Source organism: Geotrypetes seraphini, chromosome 7 (genome assembly GCF_902459505.1).
Source record: "Geotrypetes seraphini chromosome 7, aGeoSer1.1, whole genome shotgun sequence".
NCBI lineage: Eukaryota > Metazoa > Chordata > Amphibia > Gymnophiona > Dermophiidae > Geotrypetes > Geotrypetes seraphini.
Window position 1 is genome coordinate 12,666,584 of NC_047090.1, and position 16,232 is coordinate 12,682,815.

General features: G+C 41.4%; 2 protein-coding genes across 3 annotated transcripts in view; one reads left to right on the forward strand and one right to left on the reverse strand.

Moving 5' to 3' along the window:
* Positions 1-881: 881 nt before the first annotated feature.
* PPP1R3D (protein phosphatase 1 regulatory subunit 3D) lies at positions 882-3,531 on the forward strand. The gene has a single exon (XM_033952708.1). It carries the CDS (start codon positions 1,512-1,514, stop codon positions 2,250-2,252), a length of 741 nt encoding a protein of 246 aa, XP_033808599.1. The 5' UTR covers positions 882-1,511; the 3' UTR covers positions 2,253-3,531.
* Positions 3,532-8,742: 5,211 nt separating this feature from the next.
* The window catches only part of LOC117363360 (solute carrier family 23 member 1-like), a 50,074-nt gene continuing 42,584 nt past the window's right edge, over positions 8,743-16,232 (reverse strand). Inside the window, exons 12-14 of one of the 2 annotated variants that reach the window (XM_033950942.1) lie at positions 16,073-16,168; positions 15,389-15,841; positions 8,743-9,043 (exon numbers count right to left, since the gene is read on the reverse strand). In XM_033950942.1, coding sequence (XP_033806833.1) covers positions 15,639-15,841; positions 16,073-16,168 — 299 coding nt within the window. In that variant the 3' untranslated portion in view covers positions 8,743-9,043; positions 15,389-15,638. The remainder of the gene's footprint in view (positions 9,044-15,388; positions 15,842-16,072; positions 16,169-16,232) is intronic. The other variant, XM_033950941.1, reaches the window with a different exon arrangement.

A 16,232-nucleotide genomic window follows, 5' to 3' on the forward strand; every position in this document is an offset into this window, starting at 1 on the left:
CAGGGCAAGTGAAGACTACAGCATATTTATTTCAGAATTGGGGAGTAGGATGTTAAAATTCATTCTCGGTTTTCAGAGAAAGGAAAATGGTAAAACCAGAGGACATAATTTGAGGTTGAGAGGTGGTAGATTCAAAGGCAATGTTAGGAAATTCTACTTTACGGAGAGGGTGGTGGATGCCTGGAATACGCTCCCGAGAGAAGTGGTGGAGAGTAAAACTGTGACTGAGTTCAAAGAAGCGTGGGATGAACACAGAGGATCTAGAAGCAGAAAATAATATTGAACTAAGGTCAGTACTGGGCAGACTTGCACGGTCTGTGTCTGTATATGGCTGTTTGGTGGAGGATGGGCAGGGGAGGGCTTCAATGGCTGGGAGGGTGTAGATGGGCTGGAGTAAGTCTTAACAGAGATTTCGGCAGCTGGAACCCAAGCACAGTACAGGGTAAAGCTTTGGATTCTTGCCCAGAAATAGCTAAGAAGAAAAAATTTAAAAATTTAAATTGAATCAGGTTGGGCAGACGGGATGGACCATTCGGGTCTTTATCTGCCGTCATCTACTATGTTAGGTTATGTTTTTCTTCCGTTTGAGATATTTCCAACTTTGCATTACTTTTAGAAATGAAACAGTTGCTACATGTTCCAAGTATCTGGGCCGTAGCTCTTATTTGTACTATCACTGGCAAATCAAATGGACAGCAGCCAAGGATGATGTCATCCCTCAAGGGGGAGTAGCATATAAACCCCCTTTCCCCCGAGTCCCTAAGGAAATCCGCCCCCCCCCCTCCCGGGCAGAGCAGAAAGGGGGAGGGGACCAGTGAGCAGCAGGAAGCTTTCTGATGCAATCCTGATGCGACGGGCAGTGACACTTCTGAACTCTTACGTGAAGGCAGCAGCTAGGTAAAACCTGGACTGGATTGAACTCTTTGCACCAGACATCGTGGTGTAAAGAGATCAAGAACTTGGAACAGCGGTGCTGGATTGTGGGGTCGGGGCTTGCTGAGCTTGGCTTTTGTTTGTTGCTGCCAAGAGATCGTGAGGAGGGGACCTGCAAGTAAAGCATTCGTTGGACAGAGAGGTTTACTAGAGGCTGCAGCTGTCGGAGGACGATTGACCATAAGGGTCTGGACCAGGTTTGCTGAAACAGAAGTGTCGGGTCAGTTCTGTAAAGGTTTTCTACTTTATGCAGCAGGTTATATCAGGCAGAGCCAGGCTATATTTTGTGGAAGTAAATTGAGAATCATTGCAGGGTCTCAAGGAGTCAGAAAATATTATTTACAGTGTACAAGGAAATTATAATGACTGACTGGAATGAAACGCAGCCATCCTTTTACCCTGGTGGATTTTGTCTCTAAAACTGTTTTCATAGACCTGGAATACCAAAGGAATCCTGTCCTATCTCTGGTCCATGCCAGCTTACTGTGAACCTTGCTTGAAACTTATCCTGCTCAAGTTCACTTTCAGGCGGTAGCCTAGGTGTTACAGGGACTCTCGTACAGCAGGCAGTTTGAGCAATGTCAAGGCTGGAGCTGCCTCGAGGCTTGGGCCGTGGTTCTGCCACCAGCTGTGATCCACACATGCGACCCATCATAGGGCAGCGGCGCCGAGCCCGTTCCCTGCCCACCTCCCCAGAGAGGCGCCGTGCCACCCGGTGCCTTCCTCACTGCCCGCAGGTGCGCTTCGCCGATTCCCTAGGGTTGGAGCTGGCCAAGGTGAAGGTATTCAGCACTGCCGAAGACCCCTCCATTCCTCTGCACGTCCTAACCCGGCTAGCCATCAACTCAGCCCTGTGCTACGGTGGTGACCTGCAGCTGCCCTTTTGCTACATGGAACCCAACTTCCTGCAACCTGCCGACTGCGCTGACTTTGAGGCCAGACTGCAGCGGCAGTGCGTGTGCCTGGAGCGTGTGCTGAGCTCGCAGGAGCTGGGTGTGGCAGGCACTGTGCGTGTGCTGAACATGGCCTTCCAGAAGACAGTGGCAGTGCGCTACACCGTGAGTGAGTGGCGGAAGCAGCAAGAAGTGCTCGCCGTATGGCAAAGCGGTAGTGGCGCTACTGACCTCTTTGCCTTCTGCCTGCCTGTGCCACCCTTCCTGCTCCAGTCGGGCTCTGTGCTTCGCTTTGCTGTCAAGTACCGGGTTGGGGGCAAGGAGTACTGGGACAACAATGATGGCAAGGACTATAGCTTGATGTCCAGGAGCCATGCCCTGAGCATGCCGAAGGACAGTGAGCAAAGCTGGATCCACTTTATCTGACTGATTGGCAGGCGAGTGCCTAAATGGTGGTTTGAGAGGATGAACATAATAAAAAGTACGCTAGTCAAGCTACCTTAAGCAATGTTAAAAAAAAAAAAAACTACAGCATGAATAAGATCCAAATTATTGCCAAGAGTGTAAAGAAAAACAGCAACAAGAGTGTAGGGAAAAAAACACTGCACCCCAAATAAAACCCAAACTACTGGCAATGGTATAAAAAAAATGAGAATGAATAAAGCTCAAGCTACCGGTAACAGTGTGAAAAAATGGATGGGAATCTTTCCAGCAGTCTAACTCGGTAGGACTCCTGGCATCAGAGATCCATCTGTTGCAGTGGCTGAATTGTGTCTAGACTCCCCCCCCCCCCACCCTCCCAATGGTCAGTGGTTTTTAATGCTGTTGCAGGCTAAATTAACCTCCACTATCAGTGCCAGTGGGGGATAAGGAGGGTTTTTAAAAGGAAAAATAAGTTCTACATGTGCCACCCGCTATTCAGTTCTGGTACCTCCATTACTACGCTTTTGACTGTCCTAAATTAAACCACTTAGCTATGCAGGTGCCGCTTTTGAATATTGCCAGCACCTACATATCCCTAGGCTCCACCCCAGTGCCGCACCTGAGCTGCCCACTTTGGTTGGGATGTCTATGGGTATATTCCGTAGCACTCTCTGGTTAAATGCCACTGAATATCCTCACTGAGGTGGTAGGAAACGATTTAAGTGGGCAGCAGACGCTCCTGGCCTGTTTAAACTGCTTTAAATATTGGCCTGAATATTTCTATCAGTTGTTTATTTCTAATGATAATTAAAAGGTGGTTTTTTTTGTAAAAACTTCAACCGATAGACTATTGAATAGCAGGGGTCTTTAGAGTCAGAAGGGGGGCAGTTTTCAATAGCCGTCTACTGTGGAAAAGGTTTTCAGAAAATTGTCCACCTTTTTCCCTGCTAAAAAAGCCACGAGATATTGTTTTGTGTCATATTAGATAGAGGTGTTTGGCAGAAAAAAAGCTGGGGCCAATGTTTGCAAATACTTTGTTCCCATTGCTATACTTTCTGGTTACATTGATTTTCAAAGATATCAGTCAAAAAGCATCCATGGATTTTGCAGCAAAGAAGGCGCGTTGACAGTTGACCCCTAAATGCGCTGACTGGAATAGGAAGGAGATGGGTGAACATTTCGTGATGTATAGTGGTTCCAAAGTTATTAGGTGGTGACAGACACAATGAGGTAAATATTCAGCTAGTGCAGGGGTAGGTAATTCTGGTCCTCGAGAGCCAGAGCCAGGTCAAGTTTTCAGGATATCCACAATAAATATGCACGAGATAGATTTGCATCTCAAGGAGGCAGTGCATGCAAATCCATCTCATACATATTCATGGTGGAGATCCTGAAAACCTGACCTGGCTCCGGCTCTCGAGGACCGGAATTGCCTACCCCTGAGCTAGTGGCACGAAAACAACAACGAAGGAGACCAGATAGTGCTCAATCCTTTTTATTATAAAACAGATGCGACACGATCGTGTTTCGGCCCAAGAAGGCCTGCATCAGGAGTCTTGGCGTTGAATGATAAAACCAACGATATGTTAATCCAAATGTCCCAAGTATTGCAATAAAAACACTTAAAAAGACCAAAGGAATGGCCAGCAACAATTGCAGCAAACACCATCTGGTCTCCTTCGTTGTTGTTTTCGTGCCACTCACTGTTGTGAAGGCAGTTTCTCCTGTTTGTCTTTTTGTAAATATTCAGCTACACATATAGTATATTCGGGCAGAATTTCACCCAGGCTATATCATATACCACATGTGTACCCCCTTCTTGCACAGTTCAGTCCCTGGAGGCTTTCTTTACTATGAATATACTAATGGATTATTTTTACAAAGGTGTGCTGTAAAAGTCTGCCTGTTGGCGGGGGAGGGGGGGGGACAAAACAATCCTCAATCTCTACTCTCCAACAGCACTCAGTACAGGTCACAACTGGGGCTCAGCCAACAGTTTTTATTTGAAATCGGTCTTTCGTGGTTTAGTAAAAAGGGAGGGGGTATATTTGTCTATTTTTGTATAGTTGTTACTGAGGTGACAGTGCATAGAGTCATCTGCCTTGACCTCTTTGAAAAACCCCCGGAATATTAATGATAATTAACATTTTCTCTGCGTACAATGTGCTTTGTGTTTTTAGGTTCAAACAATTTTTATTGAGGCAAACAACAGCAAAGGCACACAAGGTACTCAGTACAAACAATGATGCATCATAAATAACAGTAAATCAAAGGATATAGAGAAAAAGGGGAAACAGCAATGAACCCCCCCCCCCCCTTCTCTAATTCACATATGCCTAGCGAGGCCAAAGTGAACGGAAAGGCACTCCGAGGCCCTGGACTCTTATGAGCCCCATAGAAGCCACACCACCCCCTTCCCCCTCCTATCCTCAAAGAACATGCCTGTGGCCAAAAGACCAAACCGTTCAGAACACCTCCCATCCCCCCACCCCAAGATCCCCCAACCTCCCCTCCCCCCAGCGGTACTCTCCACCCCACCCCACTATTACTCTTCAGTGTTCTCTCCAACAAACTGAGCACCCAGATTAGGACACCCATCTTAAGACCTCACTGCGTCCTTTTGGATGCAAGGACTGCAGATATGGCTCCCAGATATTCAAGAACATCATCATCTGCTTCCAAGCCCCTCCGGTATCTCTTGCCTCCCAGGCCAACTGATGCAACTGGTTCCACCAATGCCAAAACGCCAGAGGGCCTGTGACCGTCCAGCACTGAAGAATACATTTCCTGGCCAGTACGCTCATCTTCCTACAGAGAGCTCGGTGCCCCCTTGGCAAATGGCCAAAAGCCTCTGGCAAGTCCAATACAAAGTGGGCCAGGGTACTGCGCAAGGCTCTACCAATTAACCCTGACATGTAAGAAATGATGCGCCTCCAGAAGCGCTGGATAATGGGGCAGGACCAAAAAGGTATGCCCCAAAGTTTGTGTCCCCCGTCCCACATTTCTTTGTGTTTTTTGTTTTTTTTTTTATTTTATTTGGTAGATCATTTTGACTTGTCATTTTAAAAGTAACTCGCAAGCCCAAAAAGTGTGGGCCCCCCTGATCTAAGGCCTCTATTGCTAGACAGATTCACATAGCCATCTCTTCAGTGTACATTGCCTGCGAAAAGCAGCCACCGGTCTCTCTCAAGGCCACTCGACCAGGAGCATCATCTCTTTCTGGGTGAAGTCTCAGGCAGTTCCACTGAGATCTGTTGGGCAGCTACTTACCGTATATACTTGAATGTTAACTGATCCGAATATAAACCGAGGTATCCTTTATTCTCTCCAAAAAGGGGGAAAAGCGTTGACTGGAATATAAACCGAGGTTGGAAATTAGGGTTATCATGGTGAGCCGATCTATAAAGACTGCTCACCCTCCCTCTCCATCAGCTATCTTGTAAGTCACTAAACATAATACAAATATCTGTCATGCATATATCCCAAAGCTAACATTCACAACAAGGCCCCTACATAGGAAAACGCAACCACAAACAAATAAATGTAGACAAAAATCAAGCAAGAAGCCATATGCTGTATGCAGTTCAACACCAGAGAAAGAGAAACTGCATTTTACTCTTTTGAAAAGAAAAAGAAAGCAGTGTAAATTTACTGTAAAACTGCATTTTGTGTTATTGAAATTAAAAATAAAATTATTTTTTTTACCTTTGTCTGGCTATTTTATTCATGTTTATCCTAGTTTCCAGTTCCTGCTTTCGTCTGTCTTTTCTTAATTTTCTTTCCAGGGTCTTCAGTCTATCTGCCTCTTCTCTTATTCACTTCCTCTCCTACATTCATCTCTGACTAGCCTTTTCTTTTCAGTTTTCCTCCATTTATTTTTCTGCATCTCTTCTTCTATTTACAGGTTAGAATTGTTTTACTGTGCTAGAACAACTAAAGGATCCTGATTCAACAGGCAGAACCTTAGCTGTCTCTACATTAGAATGGGTTCAGAGTGCAAAGAAGCCATGCCATAGAAGAGAGTCTCAGTAGAGATGTAATTTTCTTGTTTTACTCTTGTCAGCAGATGCAAAAGGTCAGGACAAAGATGAAGAAACACATTACAGATCTTTGTGATGAGATCAGAAAATTGGACAATGGAGAGATTGAATTGTGGGAGAAGCAGTAAAAGAATGGTGAATGATGAGAGAAGCAGCAGGTGAAGGTATCGGGGGTGAGAGTAATTCCAAGAGACATAGCAGAGGTTCTGGGTATGAAAGAAATACTGGGAAATACTTGCTATGCACAGAGTTAGATGTTCACACTAGTGCTGCCCAATTCAGGAAAAAAAAAATTTGATTCGATTCAGCCTATTGAATTGGTTTTTCGATTCGATTTTCCTGCCCAATTGGGTGTTTTTTTTTCCAAAACATCCTGGTGGGTTTATTTTATAGCCTCTTCACCCCCTTTGCCTTCTTCTAACCACACTGACGCTGTGGTGTAAACAAAAACAAACAAAAAAGACTTTTCCTCTCTCTGTTAAATCCTAGCTCACGTTTGCGGTGTAACACCAGCTCTGGCAGGATACACGTTTCAAATCTGACATATTGTAATCACAAAACAGAAAACAGAATTAGTTTTTCTACCTTTTGTTGTCTGGTCATTATTCAAATCTTGTTGGTCCCAGGCTCTGGTTGTCTTCTCATAACTTGCTTGCCAGGGTCTCCTGTAGAAATTCAAAGCCATAAAGATCATCCGGTCATTAGTAGCAACAGTCAATAAGTCTTTGCTGGTAAGTCTTTAGGGTTTCTAGGCACTCATCATATTCCTTCTCTGGTAACAAGGTCCTTCCAGTGGGGCTCATCCATCATCTGGATCTCATACGAGTGGAAAATCCTCAGCAAAGATATCTCAAATATCTTAGTCCATAGGTGTGCAAATAAGTCACTAATAGCAAAATTGCAACTGTAATATCAGAAACATTTCATTCAAAAGATTCTCATGTAACAAACAGCGTCATCTGATATGGTAGTCGTCTTACTGAAGCAAATCACAATCAACAAGAAATAAATATATGAAATATATTTATATATTGTTTAGTTTGTTTCCAGCTATGCCTAAGTAGTATCACTAAAAAAACAGAAATTAAAATTTATGTGCTTCAAATCAAATAAGTATATCTGAAGTATATCTGACAACCCAAAGGAACCATAGCCACAGTGGCATATGATGTAAAAATATATTAAAATATAGCAAGGAATCTGACCTAAATAAAAAGAATGGCACTGCTATAAATTTAAACATATTACCACATAAGTTATATTGAATCATATTAAAGTGAGAATGATAAAACTAAAAAGTAAAATAAAAGGCATAGGCATAAATGGTTGTTTAGCTCATAATATATTTCTTTAAGGAAAAAAAAAACAACAAACAGAACAATACACATTGCTTAAAGTTAGACAAATAATTTTTCTAACGAGAAGTGAACAATCTTTAATGGGTTAACATTATAGACTATGTTTCTCTGTTGAAACACTCGAAAACTTGGCTTGGGACTTAAGAAATAAAAAGCAGAAGTTATTCTCACTTCGGTATGTTAGCACAACATTAATTAATATTACCATTTGGGATAGGAGTGGATCATAAGAACCCTATGCAATATGTTCCAGTTATTGTAGAGACATGAATAATGAAAAAAACAAAGAGAAAATAGCTGCTGATAATTTCAAGTTAAAGAAATAGAGCACTACATTTTCCAGTGTCCCTAAACACAGACACATCAACCAGGAAGTAGCTATGTATGTTTGTGGAACGGAAAAAAAAAAAAAGAGGAAGCATAGCTCATTTCTTAAACTTTGATCACAGACAAAGAATAAGGTTTGAAATCGTTGTGGTGAGTAGTGAAAAAATAAATCTTCTTTCTTTATACTGATAATTATAGAGAGCGCTCATAAATGGAAATCCACTCGTATTTCCAGAAACTCTGAAATTGACATATGACATAATACAACAAATAATAACTCATGTGCTGGAAAACAGACAGGCATTAATTGCTAGCAAGTATTAAGGTAGCGCCCCTCTTGTATAAATGTTCTAACTGTGATAAGTATAAAGACACTGAAGAAAAACCTTTTAAATGTTCTGAATGTGAAATGTATTTACAATATTATATAGACACATACTGAAGAAATACGATTTAAATGTTCTGCATGTCATAAGCATAAAGATATATACTGAAGAGAAATCTTTTAAATGTTCTGAATATGATGTGTATTATGGACATGCTTTTTTTCTTCAATATCATATAGTGTCACACCCGTGCTCCTGTAGGCGCAGCGAGCACACGGGTATGTGACCAAAATTCTGATTCAGCGTGTCCCTAAATACCAAGGAAATCCTTCAAGTCTTACTATAAGCACAATATCTGCCTCAGGACTAAGCAAGGTAAAAAGAGTTCAAGTCAGAAATGGCAAAACAAAAATAGCTTTATTCCAGCACTGGTTAAATAAATCAAAAATACAGGCTTCAGCCTTGCAGTTCAGTGTAAACTTATATTGCATGAAAATATGACAAAAGGTTCAAATAATGCACTCAAGAAGTTAAAGTTTGGCCAGCACTGCATTGAGTACAGACCCCTGCTTCTGGACTTTAATTAGGTGAGTAACACAGTCCTCTTCACCAGAGCAGTAATGCTTTAGACAAGTATGTTTTATCAAATAGTCCATATCAAACAAAATCATATGTTCTGCTCAAAACTCAGCATCCTGCCTACGTTTCTCTCTCTGAAACGTTGCTGCAGTGATCAGGCACAGCTGTGAGGGAAGGCAACGCACTTGCTCAGCTTGGCAACAATCCAGGGAAAACAAACACTCATATGTTTGCTAGAACCTCACACTTTACTGCTTCAGAGAAAGCCCCCAAGTTTGGCTTTCCAAGAGAGTTTCTAAATTTACTTCACACAAACTATAGTTTAGTTGGCAGCACGGAGGTATAAGCAGTAGGAAAAACCCAACTCTCATGCTTACTGTGTTTCCATGGCTAATGGCTGGGTCTCAGTGCTTGCATGGCTTGCCTGTACCTCCATAGCTTCTTCCTCCGGCTGCTCCCTAGGATTCCCGGTAGGAGACAACTCCTCTGCCTCTACCATAGGCCAGTCTGAGAGAGACTCACTCTCCCCAACTTTCCACTCTCCGGAATGCCTCTCTCCTGTGTACTCTTTCCTATTCTCAGGAGCCACATTATATCCTGTGGAGAGCCACTCCCCCTCTGAGAAGATGGGGGAAGGGTTTTCCACACACTAGCCTGTTTCCTGCTATTACAGGCAGGTTTCTCCCTAGTCCTGGTTTTAACTGGCTGTTCAAATTGACTCAGATTTCTGACAGCGGCAGGAGCAAGTCTGCATGGAGTGTAGTTTTTCCTCCTAATCTTTTCCTGCCCTGCCTCTCCTACCTCCATATCATTCTCAGAGCAGAAGTCAGCTTGCTCAGTTAATTGGTTAGTCACCTGATCAGCTCTCCTGCATCTAGGTACACTGTGTTTTCTCCTGATCACTGGGGCAAAACTCAGGACGGATTCGGGTTTGTTTTGGCCAAAACCCGAAATGGACCTGGGTTTGTCACAATAGATACATACTGAAGAGATATCTTTTAAATGTTCTAAATGTGATAAATATAAAGACACTGAAGAGAAACCTTTTAAAAGTTCTGAATGTGATATATATTATGTTAGGTATGCTTTTTCTCTGCAATATCATATAAAGACACATACTGAAGAAATGCCATTTAAATGTTCTGCATGTCACAAGTATAAAGACATATACTGAAGCGCAATCTTTTAAATGTTCTGGATGTGATAAGTATAAAGACACTGAAGAGAAACCCTTTAAATGTTCAGAATATCATAAGTATACGATACTGAAGAGAAATCCTTTAAATGTTCTGAATGTGATATATATTATAGGCATGCCTTATCTCTGCAATATCATATAAAGACACATACTGAAGAAATACCATTTAAATGTTCTGTATGTCATAAGTATAAAGACACTGAAGAGAAACCTTTTAAATGTTCTGAATGTTATAAGTATAAAGACACTGAAGAGAAACCTTTTAAATGTTCTGAATGTTATAAGTAGAAAGACACATACTAAAGAAATATAATTTAAATGTTCTTCATGTCATAAGTATAAAGACATTTACTGAAGAGAAATCTTTTAAATGTTCTGAATGTGATGTGTATTTTAGACATGGTTTGTCTTTACAATATTATATAAAGACACATACTGAAGAAATACCATTTAAATGTTCTGCATGTCATAAGTATAAAGATATATACTGCAGAGAAATCTTTTAAATGTTCTGAATGTTATAAGTATAAAGACACTGAAGAGAAACTGTTTAAAAGCTCTGAATGTCATAAGTATAAAATAGCAAACTGAACAAATACATTGTAAATCCCTGCAAGATTTCCTCATCTGCACAAGCCTCACTTTAAAATTGTGTGTCCGAGGCTTGTGCTTACAGAAATGGGGCAGACACAGGGAAACTAAACTAAAGCTCACCTTTATATACCTAAGGAAGCTCAACTCGTTTTACAACAATTAAATAAACATTAAAAGTTTACAACGATTAAATAAAAACTAAAGAAAGTAAAAACAAAGGTTTAAAAAGAAATTAATTTCAAAATGTTTGGCAAATAGAAAAGTTTTTAGAAATTTATGGAAAGATTGGAAAAAACTGGGGCTCCTCAGAATTAAGGGGAGTTCATTCCATAGTTGAGAAAGTTTAACTCCTTTAATTCCTTTTCTGGAAGGAAGGGAGAGTTTGAATTGTTGGCTGCCTCTTGCAAAGGAAAATCTGTAAACGTTCCATAATAAGGGAACGAGGGGAATAAAAATGCCATATCAAATTTTGAAAGAGAAGCAGGCACATCCCATAGTTCATTCCATAGTTGAGAAAGTTTAAAAGCCAAGGATTGACTGAAGATCTTAACTCCTTTGATTCCTTTTCTAGAAGGAAGGGAGAGTGAATTGTTGGATGCCTCTTGCAAAGGAAAATCTGTAAACGTTCCATAATAAGGGAACGAGGGGAATAAAAATGCCATATCAAATTTTGAAAGAGAAGCAGGCACATCCCATAGTTCATTCCATAGTTGAGAAAGTTTAAAAGCCAAGGATTGACTGAAGATCTTAACTCCTTTGATTCCTTTTCTAGAAGGAAGGGAGAGTGAATTGTTGGATGCCTCTTGCAAAGGAAAATCTGTAAGCATTCCATAATAAGGGAACGAGAGGAACAAAAATGCCATATCAAATTTTGAAAGAGAAGCAGGCACATCCCATAGTTGAGAAAGTTTAAGAGATCTTAACTCTTTTAATTCCTTTTCTGGAAGGAAGGGAGAGTTTGAATTGTTGGATATCTCTTACAAAGGAAAATCTGTAAGCATTCCATAATAAGGGAACGAGAGGAATAAAAATGCCATATGAAATTTTGAAAGAGAAGCAGGCACATCCCATAGTTCCATAGTTCATTCTATAATTGAGAAAGTTAAAAAGATCTTAACTCCTTTTCTGGAAGGAAGGGAGAGTTTGAATTGTTGGCTGCCTCTTGCAAAGGAAAATCCGTAAACGTTCCATAATAAGGGAACGAGAGGAACAAAAATGCCATATCAAATTTTGAAAGAGAAGCAGGCACACCCCATAGTTCATTCCATAGTTGAGAAAGTTTAAGAGATCTTAACTCCTTTAATTCCTTTTCTGGAAGGAAGGGAGAGTTTGAATTGTTGGCTGCCTCTTGCAAAGGAAAATCTGTAAACGTTCCATAATAAGGGAACGAGGGGAATAAAAATGCCATATCAAATTTTGAAAGAGAAGCAGGCACATCCCATAGTTCATTCCATAGTTGAGAAAGTTTAAAAGCCAAGGATTGACTGAAGATCTTAACTCCTTTGATTCCTTTTCTAGAAGGAAGGGAGAGTGAATTGTTGGATGCCTCTTGCAAAGGAAAATCTGTAAGCATTCCATAATAAGGGAACGAGAGGAACAAAAATGCCATATCAAATTTTGAAAGAGAAGCAGGCACATCCAATAGTTCCATAGTTCATTCTATAATTGAGAAAGTTAAAAAGATCTTAACTCCTTTAATTCCTTTTCTGGAAGGAAGGGAGAGTTTGAATTGTTGGCTGCCTCTTGCAAAGGAAAATCCGTAAACGTTCCATAATAAGGGAACGAGAGGAACAAAAATGCCATATCAAATTTTGAAAGAGAAGCAGGCACATCCCATAGTTGAGAAAGTTTAAGAGATCTTAACTCTTTTAATTCCTTTACTGGAAGGAAGGGAGAGTTTGAATTGTTGGATATCTCTTACAAAGGAAAATCTGTAAGCATTCCATAATAAGGGAACGAGAGGAATAAAAATGCCATATGAAATTTTGAAAGAGAAGCAGGCACATCCCATAGTTCCATAGTTCATTCTATAATTGAGAAAGTTAAAAAGATCTTAACTCCTTTAATTCCTTTTCTGGAAGGAAGGGAGAGTTTGAATTGTTGGCTGCCTCTTGCAAAGGAAAATCCGTAAACGTTCCATAATAAGGGAACGAGAGGAACAAAAATGCCATATCAAATTTTGAAAGAGAAGCAGGCACATCCCATAGTTGAGAAAGTTTAAGAGATCTTAACTCCTTTAATTCCTTTTCTGGAAGGAAGGGAGAGTTTGAATTGTTGGCTGCCTCTTGCAAAGGAAAATCTGTAAGCATTCCATAATAAGGGAACGAGGAGAACAAAAATGCCATATCAAATTTTGAAAGAGATGCAGGCCCATTTGAATTGAATTCTAAGATCAACCGGGAGCCAATGAAGACTCAGGAGCAAAGGGGTCACATGGTCAAATTTATTTTTTCCAAAAATCAGCTTTGTAGCAGTATTCCAAGTTCCTCTGGGGACGGGGAAAAATTTGTTCATGTGTCATTCTCTATTCCCCACCACCTACACTTAGAGATTGTACCATGCATCTAACACCCTTTTTGAAAAGAAATATTTCCTTTGATTACCCTTGAGTCTCTCATCTTCATCACATGACCATTCTACAGCTTCATTTCCTTGAAAGAGGTTCACCTCCTGTGCATTTAAGTGAGGAATTCATCAAGGGGTACTAACCGATTTAGCACACGCTAAATGCTAAGACACCCATAGGAATATAATGAATGTCTTAGCACTTAGGGCCTGATTCTCAAAATGGCATCCTACCACCGTGTAACGACTAATCAGGCCGCACTTTTATTTTAAATCAATGAGGCGAATGACATTTATAACGTAGGCATCCGACTTGTGCCTACAAAAGCGCCTAGGCAAAGTTATTGTTGTGCTATTGTGAAAATACAAAAGCGCCTAGGCATGTCTACAGATGTCTAAGGCCAGCGTAGGCATGGCTTATGCTGGAAGTGGCCTTAGGCGTCCGTAGGCACGTGTCCGATGGCTTAAAATATAGGCCTGTGAAACGCTGGCTTACATTTAAGTTATCTGTACAAAAAATGGACACAATTCTGGACGTGGCACCAACCTGAGACTGATGTGGTAGACACCGTTTCCAGAATTAGGCCCTTAGTATGCACTAATCTATGCACCCAAGTATGTTTCCATTTTTTTTTTTTTTTTTTGCCTTAATTACCTATTTGGCCACTTCAAAATCATCAGATACTATCACCCACAAATCCTGCTCTCTATGCACAGAAGAACTTCAACCCCCCCCCCCCCCCGTACCGCTGTCTTGAGATTTTGCAACGCAAATGTGTGACCTTGAATGTTATAGCTTAAATATGAATAGTCAAACCCTAACCCAGTGTCTCGCAAACTGCCAAGCCTCGGCACACTAAACATGGTGGCTGCAGCTCGAGGCATCCAGGAGTGCGCGGACATCGACACGATGATGCCACGCACATGTGCGAAGGCTCTCCAGATGGGACCCTAAGCTGCCAGTGGGAGGTGCTGGAAGGGAAGACGCGAGGAGAGGCGATGGTACCGGCTGACTGCCTACCTGGCATCTCGTGGCACACCTGGAATCACATTTTACCATACACTGCCCTCACCCATTGGTTTCTAAACGGGAGCCCCCCAGAACTCATTTTCACAGCCTGTCTTAATTTTCCTGCTATTAACTGAATCCAGCCCAGGCAGGAAGCTTGGCCTTTTCAAATGCAACCGTGGCAAAGGCAGCAGATGTCAGGGTTCCCAGACTCAGCTCACTGAAGAAGAAGATGATGGTAAATTATGACAGCAAGCTTTGCAGAGTTCAAGGAGAGATTCTAAAGCCCACTTAGCAAACTCCAATATGCTTCCCCTCCCAATCCCCATGCCCCATGTGGCCTTTCTCTTGATAAGTTTCAAGACTTCTGCTCTATACCAGTCTTAAAGCTTCACCAGATCCCTTCCTCATTATCCACACTTTCCATGTGTCCACCTTCTTGCAGATTTTGCTGTGATATGTAGAAACATGAAGGCAGATAAAGTCCAAATGGCCTATCCAATCTGCCCCTCTCCCTAAGAGATCCCACATGCCCAATTTATGCTACCTTGAATTCTTGCTCTCCTCCACCAGGAGGCTATTCCACGCATATACCACCCTTTCTGTAAAGATGTATTTTCTTGCATTACTCCTGAGCCTATCACCTCTTCATCCTATGCCCTCCTTCTGCATTTTTCTTTCATTTCATTTCATTTCATTCAGCTCCTGTACATTAATGCTACAGAGATATTTGAGCATCTCTTTCATATTCCCCCTCCTGTTGTCTTTCAGAGTATACATATTAAGTTCTCTAAGTCTTTCCCCATATGATTTATGACAAAGACCACTTACCAATTTTGTAAAAGCTTATGATGGAGAAAAGAACTGAACCAAGGACTGACCCCTGTGGGACACCCCCCTATTCATTGGAGCGAACTCCATTTACCACTGCCCCTGGTTGCCTTTCCCTCTACCAGCTTCTAAGCCAGTTAGTTGTTTTTGGGCCCATACCAGAGGTGCTCAGTTTAATTATAAGTTGCCAATGTGGAAAGGTGTCAAAGGCCATACTGAAATCTAAGTATGCTATGGCTAGGACTCTCCACCAATCCAGCTCTCTGGTTGCCCAATTGAAGAGATTAATCAGATTTGATTGATGAGACTTACCTCAGGTTAAACCATGCAGCCTCGGATCTCTTCATCCATCGGCTTCAAGAGACTGCCCTCTTCTGTGTAAGGAGCAGATTTCAAGCATGGCCATGCTTGTCAAAAAAAATCACAATTTTATTTCAGCCACTTTATAAATAATAGTATCAAATCTTGGTACTTAAGAGTTCTCCAGAATAGGCATCACTTTGATTACTACATTTCAGCTGGCGGCCAACAATGGGTTATTGTCCGACTTTGTGTTGAAGTTCTACAAAGCAGTGCTTGGTTCCTGTGTCTGAGGGCCTCGGGATGTGGATGTTGGGCAGAATGGTAGATAACGGAGCCAGGAATTAGTACATTTGCTGCCAATACCAAATGGAAAACTGTAGACTTCTCCAGCATCCAAAATATCATCAAACTCATCCCCACAGACCTTCCTCCAGGCCAGGATTCCTCGCTCTTCCTTAGTTCCTAGTGTAAGACAGAAAGTAAAGGTCATTTTCTTGGAATTTACTGAACAAATCTGCAACACTTACATCATGCTTCAGCTGTGTCGTGTCAAGTATACTATATTAAATAATTACTCCACCCTGGTACTGTCATTGCTATTGAACTGCCATGCAATATCCTTATATAGCAGTTCACTGGGTTCAGCTTTGGTACAGACTTCTGGATCACTGCTAATGTAGAGGGGAAACGTACCTGGAATAGTGTTATCCAGCAGAAATCCAAAGAAACCACCCACAAACATGCCAGTGGATAAAAGCACTAGAATCACTTGATCAAGCTGCATAATTCCTAAATAAAAATAAAATCACAAGAGAATTACAGACTGTGAGCTACATTTTGTTGGCTAGGCAGG